At 43.7% G+C, this 24,312-nt stretch overlaps 1 protein-coding gene across 1 annotated transcript in view; it reads right to left on the bottom strand.

Annotated features, from left to right (window-relative positions):
• The window catches only part of STT3B (STT3 oligosaccharyltransferase complex catalytic subunit B), a gene marked incomplete in the record, with an annotated part of 781,351 nt that overhangs the window by 135,253 nt on the left and 621,786 nt on the right, over positions 1-24,312 (bottom strand). Inside the window, 2 exon segments of the mRNA XM_044066668.1 lie at positions 12,662-12,835; positions 13,375-13,546. Coding sequence (XP_043922603.1) covers positions 12,662-12,835; positions 13,375-13,546 — 346 coding nt within the window.

The following is a 24,312-nucleotide window of genomic DNA, read 5'->3' as shown; positions in this document are numbered from 1 at the left end:
TTTTTTTCACAGTCTCTTTTGATTCTACCATATGGCAAGAATGTGTCTTTTGTACAGCAGGTGATATGTGACAACTGGAACATTCTCACTGCCAATAGTGATACACAGCGCGTTGTTGGGAACTGCCCACATTATGTCTTCAGTAACCTGAAGAACCTTAAACAGCATCTTTGTTTTCCCAAGTTGTCTCTCAATGTGTTTAATGATAGACCAGTCTATGATCTAGGGACACATAAATGTGGGTCCTGCCACCAATGCGCATATATTGATACTTCCAGTTTTTTAGAAATCCAAATGATGGACGCCTTTGGGATCTTAGATGTTATTCAGATTGTAGCACTAAGAATATAGTCTATGTGGCATGTTGCCAACAGTGCTATATGTTCTATGTTGGCAAAACGAATCGCTCTCACGTGGCGTGTAAGGACCATCTATATTGCTTCAATAGACTAGAGACATATAGTGCTATAGCCAAACATATGCTGTCTTTTGCAGGACATGTTTTTTTTGTTTCAGGTTCTCTGTGTTCATTTTGAAAGTCCAAGAGGAGGTGATCTAGTGAATACTACAGAGCTCTCTGAGGTCAGATGGATATTAAGGTTAGCGGCACATCGAGGCAGGGGCCTGAACGATCATGTGCCGTTGAAACCTGTGTTGAAAGCTAGATCGCTCAGATAATGTATATACATATATATATATTTTTTGATAATTTTAATTTTTATTCAATGTATTGTTTGATAAGTATTTTTATTTTATTTGACACTTTTTTGTCATATATATTATACATATATATTTTTAGTGGTGTTGTGTCTTTAAAATTCTAACAGGATATGACATTTTAACAGGATATGACATATGCATATTTGAACTATTTAATGAAGGAAGTGATGCCATTTTTATGTATGTCTGATGAAGCGGGTGAACCGCGAAAGCGCTCACATTGATTAAAACCTGGATTCTTTTTTACATTTGGCAGTTTTTGGCTGTTATTTGATCGTTTTTGCCTAACTTTGTTCATTTTATTTGTGGACTACACCTTCAGCCAGTTCTGGGATTTGTTTGGTTCATACCTTGCTGAGGTTTCTGGGTTTGTTTTTGCATATATATATATATATATATATATATATATATATATATATATATATATATATATATATATATATATATATATATATATACACACACACATATACATATATACATATACATATATACATATACAGTGATGGATGGGCCTGACCCGACTGAAGAGATAGGATGTCTGGAACTGGGTCCAGAATCCAAGGACCCTCCACTGCATACTTCCGAAGGAAGGGAAACCAAACTTGGTGGGGCCGGTGTGGTGCGATCAAAATCATGCTGCTTCAAAAGCAGATCGCCTTCTGAATCACCTTTTGAAGTAGAGGGACCGGAGGGAAGGCGTAGAGCAGACCGGAGGGCCAATTGTGGACTAGAGCGTCCCTGGGTGACTCCCCCTGGGGGGGGAAATCAGGGAAAAGAAATCGCTGCACTTCGCATTCCAGGGGCTGGCAAAAAGGTTGCAGCAGGGAAACCCCCACTTGGAGAATATCTGAGCCGCTACTTGGTCGTTCACGACCACTCGTGAGGCATCAGAATAACTCTGCTCAGCCTGTCTGCTATCACATTGAACTTCCCCGGAATGTGCGTTGCCACTAGATCTCTCTGGGAAGCAATCGCCCAATTCCACACTCTCATGGTTTGTCTGCAAAGAGGATAAGACCTGGTTCCTCTCTGCTTGTTCAGGTACCATGCCACCGCCATATTGCCTGAGAAGATTGCAATGTTACCCTTGGGAAGAGAGCTGTGAAGTGCCTGCAATGCTAGAAGCACTGCCCTCATTTCCAGAACATTGATATGCAAGTGGGTTTCGTGATCTTGCCACGTGCCTTGAAATGTCCTGCCCAGATAATGCCCCCCCCCCCAATCTGGGAGGCGTCCGTGGTCACTGTGGCAATGGAGGAGGGGGGGCAGAAGAATCTCCCCTGGTTCAGGTTGGAGGAGAGGAGCCACCAACGAAGATCTCGCCGGCACGTTTCCGTGATGAGAATCGGGTAGGACAATGGCGGTTCTTGGTATGACCACTGGGCCGACAGGAGCCATTGAAGAATTCCCATGTGCAATCTTGCCAGAGGGACCAGAAGAATGGAGGCCGCCATCGATCCCAAAAGTTGAAGGACCATCCTGGCTGGGGCTTTCCGTTGGGGCAGTAAGGCTAGGACTTGGTCCTGTAGTATCTTTATCCTCTCTGTTGGAAGGAATGCTCGCATCTCTACAGAGTCTAGCTCTGCGCCTATAAAGGCAACACACTGTGATGGCAGTGATACAGACTTTTCCCAGTTGAATGTAATTCCTAATAGATGTCCCAACTCGATGGTAGCACTCATGGCTAGAGTAAGAAGATGCCTGGTGGGAACGGTGAGGAGCCAGTCGTCTAGATACGGAAACACCTGGAATCCCAGATGTCTCAGGTGAACCGTCACCACTGCCAGACATTTGGTTAACACCCTGGGGGCTGTGGTGAGACCAAAGGGCAGGGCCTGGAACGGGAAGTGACTGGCTCCTAGGGGGAAGCGTAAATGGATCCTGGACGCTCTGTTTATCTTGATGTGATAATAGGCGTCCTTAAGCTCGATGGAGCACATCCATACTCCTTTTTCCAGCAATGGGAAAAAGGATTGCAACATGACCATCTGGAACTTGGACTTCTTTACGAAGCGGTTTAGGCATCCGAGATCCAGAATGGGTCTCCAGTCACCTGTTCTTTTCGGCACCAAAAATAACCTTGAGTAAGTTCCTAATCCGGTCTGGTCTGCGGGGACTGGCTGGATGACTCCCTTTCCGAGCAGTTTTGCGACCTCTATAGCTGCTTGATCCCGTTGACTGGGTGGCACGTCCGGGATTTTCCTTGACGGTGAAGGGGGATGGATAAAGGGGATGGTGTAACCTCTGGCGATGATACGAAGCACACACTGATCCTGAGTGATGGAACCCCAGGCCCTTGGATGCTCCGAGAATCGACCCCCGACTGGCTCCGGAGACGCACAGTCGGGCAGTCCCTCAGGGACGCTGGAAGGAACCACAAAAGGATTTGCGGTCTCCTGAGTTGCGGGGGCTTCCGCCGCCTCTAGGGCGACATCTTCCAGAATAATTCCCTCCCCCCCCCGCATCTGGAAAGGGGGGTCACTCTGATGGGCAGGGAAAGACTTTTGGGACTTTCTGAACCACATCTTTCCTCCCCTCTGAGCCTTGGGATAAGGTCTAGAGGGAAGCAAAAAACGGGCCCCAATGGCAGACAAAGTCTTACCCTCCTGCTCACATCTAGTGAGTGCATCTTTCACCTTGGGTCCAAAGAGAGTGGACCCATCGAATGGAGCGTCTGTGAAGGAAGACTTGAACGCCTCCTCAAAGTGACACAAGTGCATCCAGGCTTGCCTCTTAAGGGCTACACCTGAACTCGCTTAAGGGGTTTTGGATGGCCAGTCGCCCCTCTGTCTCAAGATCTCCAGGATATCGGAGAACGAGACATAGTCAGAGGACGACTTAGGGGACCCCTCCGCATCATCAAGGTCAGTGTTCGAGGTGACAGACTCATCTGGGGAGTCTACGTGCTTCCTCTTGCACAACTTTTTCCTGGGGGGCTCTTCAGGCACGGACTCTAAAGTCCCCTCGGAAAAAAGGGGACCACACAAGGAGGAATCCTCAGGCCTAGGAGCCGCGCTGTCCGAAGACAGGGGGCAGTAAAAGCTCTAGTCGCCATGTCTAGGGAAGGAGTCGCAGATTCAGGTGAAGTCACTAGAGACTTGGCCAGCGCGCTCCTCATAGCCTTGAAGGCGGGCCCACCAGAATCTGAATTAAGGCCCGTCTCCGAGACCATGACCGGGGTTCCCCTAGCCGAGGCACCAAGTGGGAGACTCTGGGCCGAAACCAGAAGCCCCGACGAATCCCCTTCGGGCCCGGCTGAGGACACCAGAGAACTGAAACCTCTGGAAGGAACAAGAAGGGGTTGGAGCTGAAGTCGGTTCAGACTAGCAGTGGGTCTCGAAACCGACTCAAGGACTTCACCCGACTCTACGAACTCCGGCTCCGACGACACCAAGGTTGTCGGAGGAGGAAGAAACGGTATCGAAAGGGCTGGCTTCGGAGCCAAAAATAATTTAGATAAGACAGGTGACTGGAGGAGCCTCTGGATCACCCTATCTAAATCCGAATCTGATAGCCTGGAGGACCTGGAGGAAACAGAAGGGGGCCGAGAAACCTTCTATCAGCTCCGAGACAAAGCTAGGAGGCTGGCTCCAAAAGAATCAGAGCCGAAGCAGACTCTACCAGAACAGAGACCCCTTTTGGAGCCGATGGTTCAGGAGCCAACAAAACCGACCCCAGAGCAGACACTCTCCTGCGGCTCCGAGACCAATGGAGCCGAGGAAGGAGACCCAGATTTAGATCCTCTATCCTGCGGCTCCGAGACCATTGGAGCAGAGGAAGGGGACAGAGTACCTGATCTCTCATCCCGAGACTCCAAGACCAGTGGAGCCGAGGAAGGAGACCCAGATTTAGATCCTCTATCCTGCGGCTCCGAGACCAGTGAAGCCGAGGAAGGGGACAGAGTACTTGATCTCTCATCCCGAGACTCCAAGACCAGTGGAGCAGAGGATGAAGACAAAGATTTAGCTCTTTTTGCAGGCGGCTCCGACGGACTTGTCGGAACCGAAGACTTCTTTTGCTTCGATTTTGAGGTGGGAGAAGACAAAGCTTCCTCAAAGGTTGGCTTGATCAAACCCTTCAGGATAAGCTTATTTTTTCTCTCATGTAGGACACGAGAGGAGAAAGCATGGCAAACACTGCAAGATTCTTGCAAGTGTTTAGCCCCTAGACAATAAACACAGATGGCGTGGCCATCTGTCAGCGACATCTTGTAACTGCATTTTGTACATTTTTTAAAGCCCGATGGCTTATGTTCCTTTTCTTTGCCAGACAACACACAAGGAGGGAAGGGAGGGAAGAGCTCTAACTTAAACGCTCGCCAACAAGAAACAGGGCAAAAGCCCTCTAACTTAAACGGGCCTAGCCCGCCAAACAGAAGGAATCACCACAACAATCAAAAAACAAACACAGTCAATCACAAGGATACTAAACAACAAGATAGCTATTAAAATAGCTGTTTGAGTATAAAATTTAAGCTAACTGCAAAAAAATGACCAAAAGGCCAAAATAGAAGGGTACTTAGCCACAGCCAAGTCGAGACCACGTCGTTACTCCAGGAGCGGCAAACGAGATCAGGGGGTTTGGGCGTGGTGATCCTGGGATAAGGGGTTGGTCCAGCCAATGAGAGACTTCGTGCTAGTGTATTGGCAGAGTCGGAGCCGATTCTCGGCTTAGAGCCCATCAGTTATGAATGTAGGTGAGATAGGATCGCATTACATCTATTTTTTTATTTCGACTATGTACTATGCAAGTAATGTTGCATTCTTGGAGATTTTCTCCCCTGGCCTCCATTGAAAAAAATGGGCACTTCGACCCAGTTGAACTTTCCCGGTAAAGAAACGTCAATCAATAAACAAACTTTTGGGGAATTTATAACGGATTGATTTCTGATGAAATTTTACATTTGTACAATATGCATGGAATGAATAGCCAGTTTTTATGTAAACTGAAAGGAATGAACAACCTACTTCTATATAAAATAAAAACGAGCTTCTGAACTAAAAAAATAGTTGGGGTCTAGAGTAACTGAAGGTTAAAGCTGACTGCAAGTCATCTCTGTTCAGAGTTTTTATTTTAAATGTTCTGTGCAAGACTCCTATTTGCAATATTTACTTTTCATGTTAAATGGCTTATTTAATAATTTAAATGTATTTACTATTATATGTTCATAGGTTGGTACTAGGCTATCAGCCCTAGGGCCTATACAAGCCTAGCCATAACAATTCCCTGGCTATTTCTTCCCACACCATTTAGTTCCCTGGACCCCTGTCTAGCAGGGCGACTGACGTGATCCCCGGGGTGAATTTCCTTTCTCCCATCCAATCGTTAAGTTTCCTTTTGAAGAGGGCCATGTATGGGCAATCTATTCCAGAGTCTCTGGGTCAGGAACCTATCCCTCCAGCATGTTTTGTTTATTGTGATGACAAGGTTTAGATCCCTGGAGCGTGTGGCTCTGAGGGATTGGGATTTCTTTAAGTGTAGCATGTCCAACAGCTCTGGGTTTGACATGGCCTTGTATGTTAAGCAGAGATTGCCTCTGAATAGACTATATGTGACAGAGTATAGCTGGAGATTTTAGGACATCTGCTTTAGGCCTGTGATTCTTTTAGTGTGGTATTTCTGCGGCCTTTCCAGTTGTTGCAGATGTCTTGAGAGGTATATACCAAACGGGGCGTTGTATTCTATAATGGGTCTAATAAGGGATGTGTAGTGGGACAACAACCTCCTTTTTTCTGGATGAAAAGTCCTTAGTGATGAGGTGTGCCACATAGAAGGATTTCCTGACTGTTGTGGCAATGTGGTTATCAAAGGTGAGACCACTGTCCAATTTCGGTGTTTAGTGTACTGCCACCTATGTGGTAATTCACGGATACATGTTTTTTTCCCCAAAGGGGATAACTATACATTTCTTGGCATTGAGCTTCAGCCCATGACTCTGGCACCAAGCATCTGTTTCTGTAAGGCCTTTTTGTAGAGTATCCACATCATTTGGGGATTCAATAATGGCTCCCAGTTTGCAGTCATCTGCGAACTTTGTTAGCCAGAGTCCCTTAGTGTTGGTCTGTACTTCAGAGAAGTAGATGCCAAACAAGAGCGGTCCCAGGACTGAACCCTGAGGTACTCCACTTGTCACTTGTCTGGGGATGAATTTGGAGTTGGCTACTTTTACAGTGTGGGTTCTATCAGTAAGCAACCCATTGGGTGACGTAGGGATTAATGCCCAGCTTAGTAAGCTTATCTATGATTCCAGAGTGGGGGATGGTGTCAAAGGCCTTGGCAAGGTCTAGATAGGCTGTGTGGACCACCTTACCCTTGTCCATGGCTCTTGAGACTGATTTGAAGAAGTCAATCAGGTTTAGGAGACAAGATCGACCCTTCACGAACCCAAACTAGGTGGGGTCCAGTGTTTGAAGGTTGCCAGTGTCTTTGTTTATAAGATCCATGATAATACGCTCCATGGCCTTGCAGATAAGGCTTGTCAGACTGATGGGATGGTAGTTTCCGGGATCCAAGGTGGATCCCCCCTTGTGGAGTGGAATAACTGTAGCTCTGTGCCACTCAGTGGGCACGAAACCTGAGGTGAGGCTATGATTAAACATGACAATTAGATGAGGTGCCAGTTCATATTGTAGTTCATGTAGTACACAGCCCGAGATGTCATCTGGTCCCATGGATGCTGTATTCTTAGCTTTGGAGAGTGTGTTTTTTTTACCTGTGTGGCCGTTATTACTGGAATTTGGCAATCTTCTGGTATTGAGATGGGCCATTTAGGGGGTGAGAGGGGGGTGAAGTTGGCACTGAATCGATCTGCCAGGATATTGGCAATATCCTTGGGATCAGTATATTTAATGCTATTCTGTTTTAGCTCAGAGCAGACCTGAGCATTGCCATTTAGATTCTTGACATAGTTATAGAATGCCTTGTGGTTGTCTTTGGAATCTTTGGCAATTTTATTTTCGTAACTAGCTTTGGAGGATTTCATGAGGGATCTCAGTTTCTTACTGAGGCTAAGGAAGTTTTTTGCATCCTGGGATTTTCATCTTTTCTGCAACAGTTTCTTCCTTTTGTTGTAAAGTTTGTTTATGGCAGGGGATCACCAGATTGGCTTCCTTTCTTTGGATGAGAGCATCTTGGTTCTATTTGGGATGGCATGATTCATGCATGAGTGGATGTGCTCGTACAGTGCCTTAGTGTAGGATTCAGCAGTTGAACTTTCAGTTCCCGTCTGCATGGGTGTCACAAAGTTGGTCACTTCTGACTTGAGTAGCATGAAGTTGGGCTTTGGAGAAGTTTTTTATGGAGGTTTCCTTACTGGGGGGGGGGGGGGGATGTGGATGTTAAGGGGATTAGTTTATGGTCAGACCTGACTAATGAGGGGGTGACCATAGCTGTGGATCATCAATTTCCCATGTTGGTAATGACCAGGTCTAGGATATTGGAGCCCCTGGTGGGACTATGGATTAGTTGACCCATGTTGTTGGAAGTTATGAATTCCAAGAACCGTTGGGCAAAGGTGTTGGTACACGAGTAGTTTTCCCAGTTAATGGCAGGGTAGTTAAAATCACCCAGTATTAGGGTGTTTGGTTCTATCTTAATATTTTCCAGTAGGTTTAGAAAGGTGTAGTGAGAATATTGGGGTATGGTGTGGGATCTGTAGCAAGCTACAATTTGGATTGCAGTCTTACCTAGTGTTAGTTGCACCTGGAGAATTTCAGACACATTGTGTGTTGGGCAACTAGCCTGGTGGTGTGAATATCCTTGGTGAATACTGACACTCCCCCACCTTTAGTGTTTCGGTCCTGGTTTGGTGGCCGAAAAGTGTGGTAAGAGTTGTAGCCTGGTATTGCAGGGGTATTCTCTGCAGCCTTGAACCAGGTCTCAGTTACTGCACAGATATCGATGTTCTCCATGTTTAGGAGTGCCTCGAGAGAGTGCATTTTGAGGTTTAGACTTCTAGCATTGAGTAGCATTACCTTCAGATTTTGCATGCTTATACCTGTTACGGTGGTGGTTTTGTCCTTTGAACTTTGCCTAAAAAAGGCACTATAGGGGTGGCAAGAGCCTTAGCCAGTAACCTGAAGTCCAGGGGCGACAGGTGCAGACCATCTCTGGCAAAGCATCGTGGTCTGTCAATCATGTCGTCCCAGGCAGACAGATACTGGATCCCCTTTGAATGACACCAGAAGCTTAGCCAATTGTTGAATTCAATCATTTTGTCCTATTGTGGTATCATTCTGGGCGATGGCAGGATGCTACTCAGGACTAGGGTCATACCTGCCTGGGCCACATGATCCGAGAGCTCTTCCATGTCTCTTTTCAAGTGTTAGAGACTGGTGATTATTTATAAGCTTATATGTTTTTGCATCAAACTGGTACTATTAACTGCCTGGTATCTACTTAGTGAAGTGTGACTGCTCAGAGATGCATTACTGCATTCAAATATTTAAAGGCAGACTTGGATTAAGGGTAAACAGTAATTTATGTCTTTGGGTTTGCTATGGAAGACTGGTGGTGACAATGTTACCCTGAACTGAGGGAGACTGCATTGATACTAGAGTATTTACCCACCCTTCTGCAAACTGTGTATGTACACGTGCATGCAAAATAATTTTGGACATGTTTCAGTTATTTGGTAAGACTGCAGTGGAAGGGATAAGGCTCATTATAAGGTGGGTGCAATTCTGAGGATCCAGGGATTACTATTCTGATGATCATATTCACGCTAGTCATATATTTAGGGGCACTGGGCAAGATCTGTATAGTTGTTCACCACAGTTAACAAAAGCAGCAACCTGCATAATCATAAGTGATGGCTCTATTGTACTTTGACTAGGCCCACTAAACAAAGAGGTGGGAAGGAAGTACACTTTCATTTCCACAAGTGTCGGTGCATTTAAAAAGTCAAAGATCAAGCTTTCAGACTGATGTGTTTGCAGCTCTATCATAAGATGAGGTAAAGATCATGTCTAGTACTCCTAAACCTCAAATAATTCATAAACTACAACTACTTACTAATTACTTACACTCCAGACTTCCACAATGATTCAGTGTGCCTGTCAAATTGCTGGAACTTCACAGTATATACTGGGCAAAAAGAAAACCTTCTGCTACTTCCAAGGTGACAGGTCCGAGGACAGACAGTAACTTTATATCAAAATGCACAAGGCTGTAGTCTGAAAACAGTGTCACCTGTCTAGTTCTAGACCATCAGGAACAGCAAGGGCTGGAAGTACTGTTAGGATGTGCAGCCTGGAATCTTTTCTATAAAGCTGATACTGAGAACTCATAATGGAATTCCCACACTTCCTGAGCACTGTCTCCAAAGATCTGATCAACATTCTTGAAATGATCTATCATCAGAATAGCTATGAACTCAAGGTGGGAAAGACATTCTTAGCAACAAAATATGTAAGAGCATCCACTATCTTTAATCCTGTTGTGCCTGAAAGGAAACTGGAACTGATCATTACGATGATGCCACCACTGGGCTACAGCTTGCCAGAAGTCTCGCATTTACCTTGCTTATAGGAACTGCTAAAATGTTGAATTACCGCCCACCCTGATACCTTCAGAAGGCAGAGTTTGCCATTTCAACAGAAAAGGGCTGCAGGACCGTGCAGTCGCATGGGAAGTTCCCTGACCTGAGTTAACAGCAAATGCCCTTTAACAGGGTTATTAAAAGAATATACAGAAAAGTGAGATTTTCTGTGACGGCCTCAACTGAGACTTCTGAAAGTTGACGGCACTGCCCAGAAACTCAGACAAAAATAATGTCCCATCTCAAACGAACAAGCCACCAGAAGATCAATTCTTGACAGAGCCACCAGTAACCTAAATATCAATTTCTGATAGGGCCACCATCAACCAATCACCTAGATAGTGAAAATATGTTTGTCTTATCTTCCTATCTACAAGCTGACAGTCCCGAGTTGGTTAATGCTTAGGTCCATTTTCTCTTCTGTACCATATCAAATTAATCAAAAGCTCCTGTGCTTGAGGGTGCACATACTCTACAGTATTCCAAACTACAAGATGCCTATCAGAGTGCCAGCTGCCATTCAACCACCAAGGCAACAATTAAAAAAAAAAAAAAAAAAAACTCCGGCAGCTTAAAGGGAATTTTATTAGCAGTTGCCAGATGGAAGGACCAGCCAAGCTAAGGGAACAGAAAGATCTGTGAAATGATGATATACTTACTCTAATATTGGGAAACTTCCTTGTTCTCCTTATGACGGAGCAGAATACCAAAAGTGTAAAAACATTAGCTTGGAAATAGTCAAAGAACAGCTAAAAAAGAAATGCTCAAAATGCTGCCCAAGTACTGAGCTTCTAAGGGAGGCAACATTTTCTAGAACTGGAGTCCACACAAGGAGTACCAAAGGTGTGACCCACTAACCTAATTGGTTAAGGCACAAATAACAGTAACTGACATTTATGAAGCAAGCACTGGAAGCAACTATGCCTTTAATTAAGTGGTCTTTGACAACATTATTTTCCAAAGGGTGAAAAGCTACCCATGACAAAAGATATAATAATTTAACTACCCACTTCGGAACACATTGCTCAACATCTACCCCCACCTCCCTATAACAAAAGCAGCTACTTCAGCTTCCTAAATGTATGCACTCGCTTCAAAGCAAAACCTGTGCATTGAAGTACCCACATTCAGGGAGTGAAAGGCCTTATCTCATCAAGTACCAGCCTCAGCAAAGAAAGCATGCAAATGAATGAACTTCCGTATTGAAATTATGACCCTCCAATCCCTTTCTTTCCTTTTTGTCATTTATGCCCTTGATCACTTATACATCCTCTTCATAAGTTTGTCTACCAGTCTTACAACTTCTTTTTTCTTCAAATACAGCTATCAAACCACTAACAGTGTTCCAAATGTGGCTTTATCAGTGTCTTGTATTTACTAGACAGTACTACATCTCTCTCTAGTTTTTACTGTTGAGGTTTATTATTAACAAATTCAGCTATCGCCCTTTAAGGGGCAGAAACAGGGGTGAAACAGAGCGAGTGCAAATGGGTCTGGCAGCAAGTTTACAATATCATACAATTGCACAGTCTTAAACGCAATACATTAATTTTTACAGAAGCCAGAAATGTGCATTTTCCAAACAGCTACAAAAAGTAAAAATTCCACTACTAACTCCCATTCCAAAACGGCAACTGTAGTCAAAGTAAAAAGTCAGCAAAAAGCAGCAAAATCTCTCACTGATACCATAGCAAGTTGGCTTATCTAGCACCATTCCTTAAATCTGGCACCCCTCAACTATAAGTTAAGGAGTAAAAAGGTCCTGCTGCTTTAGACTACTTTCTTGACATATCAGTAGCAAAAGACTTGCTAACAGCTTACACATAAGGTTCAGTTCTTCAGTAATCACTTCAAAAACAATACCACAATTAAATTCTGTACTGACTGACCAGCATCTCTCATTCTCGCATCCTAACATGCAGTTGGGGCAGCTGCCCCTTTCTTCCCACCCTAGCTATGTCTCTACTATTACCAAAGTATGTAACAGCATTAAACAAGGGAAGTGTTTTGGTGTTTGCAGCATGCTCACTATACTGAAGTGTCATGCTTATTTTTTCGCAAATGACAACTCAGTGGTAGTACCCATTACCTCTACTCTGAGAACAAAGAATGTAGGACCAAAAACTAAAATCCTTCTGCCCGGAGCTATATATAAAAAAAGACTATTTGGCCCACTTTACCTTCATTACCATATTTAATGAATAAGCACCACTTCCATTATTAACCAAGATCCTCCATCCTTATAAACCCAAACATAACTATCTTGTACATATCATGTTTTCCTCAGTGCACCTCGATTTCTAATTCCACAGCTTCCTTAGGAAAGCCATTCCATGCATACAGCAACTTAAAAAATACAGATCAAGTTTGCAAAGATTAGACTTTATGCATTTTCCTTACCCGTATATCCTTTGGATGCTCTCCTTCTGCTATTCTGACCATCCAAAGAAATTTGTTAATATCATCACCAGAATATCCAATCACACCGCCAAAGATGATCAGTACATAATCTACATCCAAACTCTTCATTATCTCATAAGCTGCACTTTCATTTGAAGACATTGCCTTTCCTACCTGTAAAGAAGTAAAACAATTCCACTCAATTTTTAATTTTCTTTACTATATTAGTGAAGAAAAACACAATTATAATGAAAACTAAACTATTAATACAATTTTCCAAAGTAATGACTGCTTAAATCTAACTTTCAAGTTTTAGAGTCTACAATACAATCTTAAGCACACAAACTTGGTTACAGTTTTTAACATTACCTAATACAAATGCTGACTAAAAAGTGTACATTGTGTACTAATCTCTCCTGGGTGCCTTATAAAAACTTAGATCAACAAATAAAAAATTTTACAGCCACACAATGGAATCAACTGCCAAAAGGCCAAACAAGTAAAATTCAGCTATCATTTTAAGAAATATGGAATCTCTTCCAAAGAAACACTTATAATTGCATCTGTTAATAGAATATAAATGCTGCCTTGTTAAGATAAGTTGTACATGAGAAGCTATAAACATATACCTGAAGATAATCATACCTTCATTGTTTTTTGCCTTAGCAAAAGACAGACATCACAAAAATCCCTTACAAAATAAGTTTTCATACCAGTGCAATGTGACTGTTATTCCAAGTGTTATTATCAACCAAGGTAGTTCTGTTAGCCATTCCTGCTATCTGGTATCCGTAATCCCACCAGGACATCACACGGGCATGCTCATCGGTGTTCTGACGCAGCCAGTAATATGCTTCTCTAAAATCATCCAAAATGTTTCGAGTTCTGAAAAAGTAAAAATCAATCTAAATTAAACACTCAGCATATAAAAAAATCCATTCGCACCTTCTCTAACGCAATCATCAATAGGCCCCACAGGCTTGCCTTCTAAATGAAGCAAGACCAGACATCTCTTTCGTGAACATTCTATCCTCAGAGACAAAAAATAACTGCTTTTATACATGTCAAGCTAACATGTACTGACTAAAGACTGATCACTATAACACCATTTAGTGAACTCTCCTGTTACTAGCTATATTCCTGGGAAGCAACAATGAAGATCCGACTCCAAAACTGCCAACAAGTAACATACATGTATCTTACAGGCCAGCTTAGAAAGATACAAAGCTGAAAAGAAGCACCAACTTACACAAAGATGAAGAGAGGGGATTCTTGACCAAACACAATGCACCTTCTTTCACAGATTAACTGATACAGTTAAGAAATGCCCGTTAATGACACAGATCTTTCTTGACGAGTCCTATGGCTTGGGTGATTCTCAAACAGTAAAGCTACCTGGTTGTAACAACCCAGAAAACCACTCAAAGGATGAGTTATAAGGTTCAGTACTGAAACAACAAATCACAAAGGCCTGATTTCAAAGCCAGAAAAAGGAGGGCTGCATGGGAAGAAACTGCTGGAGCCCCCAGCACTAACAAGCAAACTGGCAACTACTATGCAAGAAAAAAAAATCTTGGCAAGAGCCACTGCAGAAAGCTGCCCAATGGCACAGATGCAAGGGGGATGAGTTGTACCTCAACTACTGTACCAAAATGCTTAGTGGAAGGACTCCCTAAAGTCACTTGCAGAAATAAGGAGCCCTCTCACTCCTCCCAGGTCCTGTTCTCAGCAAACCAGGAGGATATAAGTAGGGAGTGGGAAACTCCTCCTCAAAATAAGTGGGGTATGGAGAGGATGGCCCTCCCATAGGGTAGGAAGAAATCCATATCTGATCCCAAGGCACTGGGACACTTGGAAGAAGAGAAACCACCAAATGTGGTCTCCCCCAAACGAAAATAACTGCTGAACCAGAAATTTAACATCTTCAGGGGAGAATCACTCAGGAATGAGAGATAACCCACACTATGCATAGCTGCCTCTTCTTCCCAAGTCAAACAGTGTAAAAACCTGCTTCCAACTCTACTGGGTGCAGAAACAAAAATAGGTAAACAGATGCCCCAGATGTCTGCAGCCAAATGACCGGACAGGCAGAGTTTACTGGTCCCAGCACTAGAGAACTTTTTCCTATTGAATGCAGACTTCCAGCATCTCCCAACTACCCCTGCTAGACCCTGGACAAAGGCTAGCAGGGCTCCACCCCAGACGACAAAATAATTTTCCCCGAAAGAAAGTGAAAAAATCTGACTAAGCCCCCCCCTTCCCCAACCCTTACCAGGATGCTCACCTAAATCTCTAGAGAAGCTCATGACATGAAGCGGCAGAAAGTGCAGCAACTCCCATTCCCAAGTATGAACCCTGCACAAATTAGAAACATGGCCATGCTTCAACACCATCAGGAGCAGATGCACCTTCAATGTTTTAGCCTTAGCAAAAGGCATGCACACATCTCAAAAATCATTTATAAGATGAGTTTTCAAACTAGTGCAATGTGACTGTTATTCCAAGTGTTATCTACCAAGGTTGTTCTGTTAAGTCATTCCTGCTATCTGGCATTTGTAAACAACCACCTCAGAACAACTTGCCACCTTGGGACTGCTTGTCACAATATGGGCTGATCTTTTCGCCATTGGTAGGAAATAGGAAACTATGGAAGTGGCACAGCCACAGTCACCCACTTGATAGAATACTGCAGCCCATAATCCATCAGAGCCAGAACTTCAATGCAGTTGAATTCTTGACCAGAGGTGGAAACAGGAGCTTCCCCCTCAGCCCTGAAATGGATCCCTCACTCATGGCAATAAGGAGTCTGAAAAACCCTTCCCTAACCAAGGAGGGCCTGTAGGAAGGCAGAGTTCCTTACTTGAAAGGAAGAAAAGTGTGGAGACCTTTGAGCAGCCCCTTCCCACCAGAACCTTAATCCAAGGAAGGAAGAGGAGTGGTTTAGAAGTACCATTTATCCTCTACTCCATGAAAGCTATGCAGAGAAGCGTGGAATTTCGCTGCTAGTACAGATCAGCACTTTCCATAGTACAAACCTGATTTCCTCTGACACCTCAGCAATAAGTTTTTCATGGGGGGCAGAAAAAATACTTAAACGACTAAATCCATCCACCCACAACCCTTTCTTCCCCATTTTTGCACATGGGGTTGGGATGTCACTTCAACAGTGACAATCTAGAGCCAAGGTTTACACCAGCGGGTGGCTAGCTCTGCAGCAGAAAAACTCTAATGAATAAATGGTAGTTAAATACTTATGACAACACTGGATCATTTCATCCACATTCATCCGATATAACTACTGTACCCTCAAGCCACTCGCTGGATCTGAGCCAGGAAAACTAGTGCTCCAGCCTTAAGCCCTTTTACATTGGCCTTTCCATAATGTCCTAGTGTTGCGAATCTACCTCAGACTGAGTTTGTTGCGAAGAATATAAAGGCCAGCTTTCATAGCAGTTAGGAAAATAAACTGGTGTCCTCCAGGTCCTACAAAGTGGAAATAGATGGGAGAAGCAGGGAGGGTTGTCATATCAGGAGAAAGTACAGTTTTGTACCTACCATAAATGTAGATGTTCGAGTGCTAATACAGCTGCAGTCATAACAGATGGGCTCTCCTGCTGTCAGGCGGGTCCTCGGTCGGCCGAATTCCAAAGTCTTGGTCCGGCGTCGGTTGTCGTCGCTTCTTCCCTGACGTCAGTGCGACAGGGGTATAAAAGAACCAGCCGACGCCATTTTCTTCAGTTTTTCTTGCCCCAGATGTCAGGTGCTCCCAGAAGGAAGGCAATACATAAATTTGTGTAAGAAAGCAATGCCATATAATCAAAATACAGTAGTGCAAGCAAATACATCAAGAATGAATACCCCAATCAGGTTGCATGAGGAGGTGTTAGCCAATAGGCCTGTCCCAAGAGGGGAAGGAGGGAGGGAAACCTGGACTGCAGCTGTATTAGCACTCTAACATCTACATTTATGGTAGGTACAAAACTGTACTATGTTCATCGTGCATACAGCTGCAGTCATAACAGATGGGTAGACTCCCAAAGCTAAGAAAGGGGTGGTAGGCACTAGGTGGAACTAGGAGGAGCCAGAATGCCCTGCAAGACTGCAGTGGCAAAGCCCACTCTAGATTTGGAGTATAATGGAAGGTGGTAGTGCTTGGAGAAGGTATGCACAGAACTCCAAGTGGCTGCTTCCAAAATATCTTTGGTAGGAACTCCTCTGAGAAAAGCTGCAGAGGTAGCCGTGGCCCTTGTGGAGTGAGATCTGATGCCTGTAGGTACAGTTTTGCCATGAAAAGAATAGCAAAAGCGTATGCAGTGGGCTATCCATTTTGAGATTGTCTGTTTGGAAATTGGCTTTCCTTAAGCTCCTATAGCACAGGACACAAAGAGCTCTTCTGATTTTCTGAAAGGCTTTGTTCTGTCCAAATAATAGTGCAGTTGTCTGTGGATGTCCAAGGAATGTAGCAATCTCTCCCCTTAGTTTTGAGGATTAGGATAAAAGGTAGGTAAGTGTATAGCCCGATTCAAAGCTAACCTGGATACCACATTTGGCATTAAGGACGGGTTGGTTCATAAGGAAACTCTGTCCTGATGGAAGATAAATGGCTGCACCGCCATGAGAGCTTGTAGTTCCGATACCCTACGAGCTGAGGTAATAGCCAGAAGGAAAGCTGTTTTCCAGGACAAATATTGCAAATCTGATGAGGCAGCTGGCTCAAAAGGAGGCAAGGTCAGCTTTTCTAGAATGAAATGGAGATCCCAAGCAGGTATTGGTTGTTTCCTTGGGGGTTTTAGATTCTTAGCCCCTCTGAGGAACTGTCTTAAGAGGGGGTGAGAGAATAAGGGTGGATCAGTGTTGTATTCTGCAGAAATGGCTGAGGCATGGATTATGGAGGAGAATGAAAGTCCACTGCTTAAGCAGCTCAGCTAGATACTGTAATATTTGAGGTAAATTCAGTTTTCCAGGATCCTGGCCCATTTTCTCATTCCAGACACAAAACCGTTTCCATTTTGCGGAGTAAGCTTTCTGGCCTCCAAAATAACATCCTGCACCTCCTTGGAGAGTAGGGTCTGCTGTGATGCTAAGGAATCTTCCATGTGGCTAGATTGAGTGTTTTTAGCTGACTGTGAAGAGTTTTGAAGCTGTGCCGAGTCAGAAGAAGCATTAGAGGCAGGGTCCATGGTGAGGAATGCTTCAGGCTCCTCAGGAGTGGGTACCAGTGTTGTCTTGGCCAGTCCGGAGCAATGAGAATCATCTTTGGTCTGTCTGCTCTGGTTTTTAATAGAACTTTGGGCAGCAGAGGAAGAGGTGGGAAGGCATAAACTGTCATTGATGTCCAACTGAAAGAGAGAGTGTCCACTCTCCAGGCCTTTGGATGACAAATCCTTGAGCAGAATTTTGTCAATTGGTGATTTTTGTGGGAGGCAAAGAGATCTATGTCTGGCCTTCCCCATGCTCGAATTATCTCTGTAAAAACTTGAGGATGCAACTTCCATTCGTGTGGATCTGTCATATTTCTGCTTAGGTTGTCTGCCAGCGTGCTTTCCTTGCCTGGCAAGTACTGTGCTTGTAGTTCGATTTGTAAGTCCAGGGCCATGTTCCAAAGTGACATGGCCAGTCTGCATAGGGGGTATGAATGGGCTCCTCCCTGTTTGTTTATGTACCACATTACTGTGGTGTTGTCCGTCCTTATCAATAGTTGACCTGGTTGCAGAAGGTCTTTGAAAGCTATAATAGCATTTATTACTGCTAGCATTTCCTTCTGATTGATGTGAAGGTGCTTTTCTTTTTGGGACCATTTGCCCTGAATGCACCGATCTGTCATGTGCGCCCCCCAGGCGTAGTCCGAGGCATCTGTTGCGATGACTTGATTTGCTTGAGGCTTGCTGAATGGGAGACCTGTGTTTGTTTGGCATGCTTGAGCCCACCACAGAAATTCCTTTTGAAGACATGGAATTAGTGGTATTATTGTTTCCAAACTGTGGCTGGGTTGAGACCATAGGTTTTTCAGGTACCATTGAAGTTTCCTCATATGCAGCTTTGCACATGGGATTAGTAAGATGCCATGAATCCCAGAACCTGCAGGATTTTCCTTGCAGTCAGCCTGGTGCAATTTGCTAGTGTTCTGAAGTATTGAGTTAGTTGCCCCTGCTTCTCTGGCGTGAGGTAGGCCATCTGGGTGTTTGTGTCCAAGTTGGCACCCAGGAAAATTATTTTCCGAGAGGGTATTAGCCTTGATTTCTTTTTGTTGACTGTGTATCCCAGAGAATTCAACAACATTATTACATACGCCAGATGTTTCAGAAGAATGTGCTTGCTGTCCGCTTGGATCAGGCAGTCGTCCAAATAGGGGTATATTTGTATCCCTTGAAGTCTGCAGTAGGCAATTACTGATGCCAGGCATTTCGTGAATACTCTGGGCGCAGTAGATAAGCCAAAGGGCAATGCAGAGAATTGATAATGGGTTGAACCTGCAAGAAATCTGAGGTATCTTCTGCAATTTTGTCTGATTGGGACATGCAGGTATGCCTCCTTGAGGTCCAATGTTACCAGCCAAGACTCCTTGCCCAGCATGGGAAGAAGCTGCTGTAGAGTGAGCATCTTGAATTTTGGCACGAGTAGAAATGTGTTTAGGATGGATAGGTCCAAAATAGGTCTCCAATATTTTCCCTTCCTTGGTACCAGGAATAGTCTGGAATAAAAACCTTGACCTTGTTCGTGCGTAGGTACCTCTTGAATAGCTTTCATGTCTATGAGATCTGAAATTTGTCTTTGTGCCTCTGCCCTTTGATTGTGTGGCAGGTTTGGCATGCCTCTCATTTTTGGAAGAGTGTGAAAATGGAATCTGTAGCCTCTGTTTATAATGTCTAGGATCCATTTGTCTTTTGTGACATTATGCCAATTTTTTGAAAATAATGCCAGTTTTCCGCCTAAGGGTGCTGCCATTTGAGTCTTGCTTGGAATGCAAAGGGGAAAGTCATTGGGCTTGCTTTCTGAATGGTTGTGAGTTATCCTCACCACCTCTTTGTGTAGGAGCTTGCCATTGTCTGCCTCTAAACGATCCTTGGGATTGCCCTCTGCCCCTCGGGCGCCTGTATCTACCTCTTTGGGGTCTGTTCGTGGCTGGAAAGGACCAATTTTTGGAAGGACAATTTCTACTGAAACGTGGGGGTTGTACCTGTAGAAAATCTTTCACTGTTTGCATTGATTTAGCCTCTTCCTCCATTTTCCTTAATACCTCCTCAGCATTAGCACCAAATAATACATCCTTTTGTAGAGGGGCATCTAGTAATTTAGCTTTGACATGATCTGGTAAGGTTTGTTCCTTGAGCCAGGCATGTCTACATATGACTGATCCTGTAACAGCAGCTCTACATGAGGCCTCTAGAGCATCAAAACCACATTGTAAGGTATGTTTACCCACTTGTTCTGCACTATGCATCAAATCCTGCAACTCCTTCAAGTCTGGTTGTTCAGGTTGTGACATTTTACTTCTCAATTGTGATAACAAAAACTGTTGGTACTTTAGCATATGGAACTGACACAGTTTAATGCCCTCATTGGTTAAGGTGGCCGAGGTATATACCTTTTTTCCCCACCTTTCTAAGGATCTGGAATCTCTCTCGGAAGGTAATGGATTTTTAGCAGTGGAGGCCTTAATTCCCTTGGGGCCCTGTGAGATAGTTTCTGGGTCAGCAGCATGGCTTTTGTATAGAAATTGGTGTGAGTCAGGAACCCTGTAGTACCTGTCAGGCTTGACTGGGGCTGGAGGTACAGAATCCGGGTTAAGGCAAACCTCCGAGTACACATCATCTAGTATGTCCAAGACAGGAGGTAGCAAGAGAAATTCCCTAAGCCTTTTCTTGGAATCTGAATAATCTTGGCCTTCCCAGTGGAAGTATTCCCTTAAGGTATGCAAAGTTTCCTCAAATGAGTAATCCTCTGGGGGGGGGGGGGATACAGAGGGAATGGACTCCACTGCATCACATTCTTCAAAAGGGGAGTAAGAATGTTCCTGTTCATCAGAGTGCTCTGATATAATAGAGCCCTGATCAGAGGAGGGGGATTCTTCCTCCACTCTGGGCCTTTTGTCCGGGGGGGGGGGGGTTGAGAACCCCTGATAAGAGTAATTAAATCCTCAGCCATTTTAAGCATCTGTTTTTTAGGCATGGGGCCTGGAGATGGGCCCTGTGTAGCTTGTCTCTTGGAATGCATGGTTGCTTTAGACTTAGTGAAAGCCTTGATGGAAAAAGAAGAGGAAGGTCTGAAGACACCTTGAGAGGAGGTAGATCTGTCCATATTTTGAGATTCACTGCCAAGATTGGCTTCGGTATCTGTAGTCGGGGTGTGGGCTGAGGAGCCTGCGACCTCGGGCACAGGAGACACTGCCAATGAAGTGTCGTCGGTAGTCAGGGGCTGCGTAGGCGCCTCGCTGAGAACCGGACCACGTGTAGTCGGCTTTGGCATGGTGTCGGTAGAGGCCGCGGACCTCGTGTGTCGGTCCTTATCTTTGCGCTTTTTAGACAAAACTGGAGTCAGAGTATATGACGACATAATATAGTTAAATTTTTTGCCAAAATAATGCTGGGCGAACTCCGCCCGACGCTTAATGGTGCGTTTGTTGAATGTAGCACAAAAGCGACAGACCGAGACGTCGTGGTCTGGGCCTAAACAAAAGATACTGAGATTACACCCCAAGGCTATAATCTATATAGGCTTGATCGTTCTAAGCGTAAAGGTGGTGGAGTGGCAATTCTATTTAAGAACCATCTTAGCATCTCCACCCTCCCAGCCTGTCCAACTCAGGATGCTAGAGCTGAAGCCATCATCGCTAAACTTCAATTAAATGCACAAAAAGCCCTTTACATCATCTGCATGTATATTCCACCAGGCAACAATATACCTATCTTAGAAGACTTCCTCTGTTGGGTTTCCTCTAACTACCCCCAAGAAACTATTATTCTGGGTGACTAATATAGACTGGAATACCATTAATAATGAAAATCCCTCCTGTCATATAAACTTACATGGTTTTACTCAATCCATTACCACTTTAACAAGGCTTAATAAACCAAGTAAGAAACAGAGTATCTTAGACTGGATACTCATAAACAAAGCCAATGTTTCATATAAGGTAGGAACTATGCCTGATGACCTCAGTGACCACTGCCTAACCTATATCTCTAGGGAAAAGACTGACTATCAAAACCTCCCCAACATTAAAAAAATACGCTCTACCAAACACTTTGAAACTGACTTATTTCAAAATGAACTCAAAACATGCAACTGGAACCTCTTGAAATCTCTTCCTCTCAATGAAGCAGTATCTTTCTTTAACTCTACCTTCCTTTCCATATTGGATAAACATGCCCCTGAACGCTCTATTAGAATAAAGTCTAATACAGCCCCATGGCTCTCAAAGGAAACAAAGAAATTAATTCAAACTAAAAATAAAGTTTGGGCCAAATGGAGATACCATCGAATCAGCTCCGATTTTCTTCATTTTTGCCAACTTAGAAATCTTACAAAAAAAGCTATAATCTCTGACAAAAAGAACTACTACTGTAAACTACAAGAAACCCATTTAAATAAACCCAAACAATTCTGGTCTTCTATCAACAAACTCCTTTCTCCTGGAACAGCTAAAACTCCCTCCTCTCTAAACGCTGACCCAGATACCCCTAGCCATACTGCAAACGCTTTTAACTCCTTTTTTATAGAAACCATTCAATCCCTTGCTAGACAACTAAACACCAATAACTTTTACCCTCCAAGTAATCTTGCCTCCCCCAACAACTTCACTCTTCAGCACATCTCTACCTCTTTCATCTACAAGCTTATTCTCAAACTGAAACCCTGCACCCCCTCTGCTGACAAACTCCCTTCTCTCTTCCTTCAAAAGGCTGCTAAACAGATTGCATACCCTATATCTATACTCATAAATAGGACTATCCAAGAGGGAACCATACCTGATATATGGAAAGTCTCTCATATCATCCCACTACACAAAGGTGGTAACTCTATTGACTACACCAACTTTAGACCCATTGCTCTTCTCTCACCTAGCTACGATAATGGAAAAATGTATTCATCAGCAACTTGTACAGTATCTCTCTTTACACAACATTATAGCCAATTGCCAACATGGCTTTAGACCACACCATAGCACCTCCACTGCCCTCCTTTCCTTTGTTGACACCATCAACAACTATCGTAACTCCAACCTTGTCTCCTCTGCTCTATTCATTGACCTCTCTAAAGCTTTTGATATGGTGAACCACTCTTCCCTTATTAACATCCTTGAATCCCTGTCATTTGATAACCTGGCTTTAAAATGGTTTACTTCCTATCTAAGCAACAGACAACAAGCCGTTCTTTGGGACAATCATATCTCTTCCTTATTGCCTGTTTCTATTGGAGTCCCACAGGGCTCCATTCTTGGGCCACTTCTCTTCTCCCTCTACATAAACAATCTTAACACTGTAATCCCTCAAGCTACCTGCATCCAATACGCTGACGACTCCACTATTATTTGTTCAGCATCTACCTCTTCAGAGCTTCTCTCTCTTAACTCAAACTACCTTCAACACTGTAGAAACTTGGTTTTCTAGACGGTACCTACTCCTCAATGCTAAAAAACTAAACTTCTCCTTTTCACTCCTACCACTAGAGCTTCCCCATTAAACTTCAACATCTTGTCCAATGACACCACTATCATCTCTCCTGACACAACTAAACTGCTAGGAATAACCATTGATAACAATCTCACATTTGATCAACACATCAATAACATCATCAAAACAGTTAACAAAAAAATAGGTTCATTATACCGTATTAAACCATTTCTTACACCTTCTACCAGAGCTACTATCGCCCACTCCCATCTGATATCTACTCTCTTTTACGCCTCACCTATTTTCACTAACCTTAAAAAGGCTAACCTAAATAAACTAGCAACCTGTTATAATAGCATTGCTCGCTTTGCCACCAGTAACCCTTTCAGAACACATCACTGTCATAACCTAAAACTCCTAGGCTGGCTAGAGCTACAAAACTGTCTTATCTCACAACTTACTATTGCCCACAAGATACTCTACCAACCGGAGAACACCCCAATACTTTCTCAACTTTTAATCCCTTATAACAATCTTACCTCCCTTCGATCTTCTTCTAAACTTATGACCAAATCTGTAAAATCCCATAACTTAGCTGGTGACTCTCTGTTCACTAATACTGTAGGTAGGACATGGAATCTCCTACCCACTGATATCACTCTAATCTCCTCCTTACCACTCTTCAAACAAAAAAATCAAACTGTACTTCCAAAACCACTGGCTGTGTTCCTGCAGGACTCCTGATTAACCTTCTTCTCTCCCCCCACTCTACCTTAACTATATTCTGTGCTTACTAGCTATACACACTATTTCTTTTTTCTTGCTCTGTTGCTCTCCTCTTATGCTCTGACTAACTCTTCCTTTCCTCTCCCCTACCCTCTATTCCATCTTCCTACTCCATCTCCTTACTTGACTACTGTTTCTCACTCTTTTCCTCTCTTGTATTACTACATTAATCCCTTTAAATCTCCTGCTTTACCTCTTTCTCTTTGACAGATTATTGAAAACTAAGTGCTAATCTTTAGATTATTTAATGTC

The sequence above is a fragment of the Protopterus annectens genome, chromosome 3.part1 (genome assembly GCF_019279795.1).
Source record: "Protopterus annectens isolate FY-2018-M chromosome 3.part1, PAN1.0, whole genome shotgun sequence".
NCBI lineage: Eukaryota > Metazoa > Chordata > Ceratodontiformes > Protopteridae > Protopterus > Protopterus annectens.
This window is presented reverse-complemented; position numbering and strand designations above follow the sequence as displayed.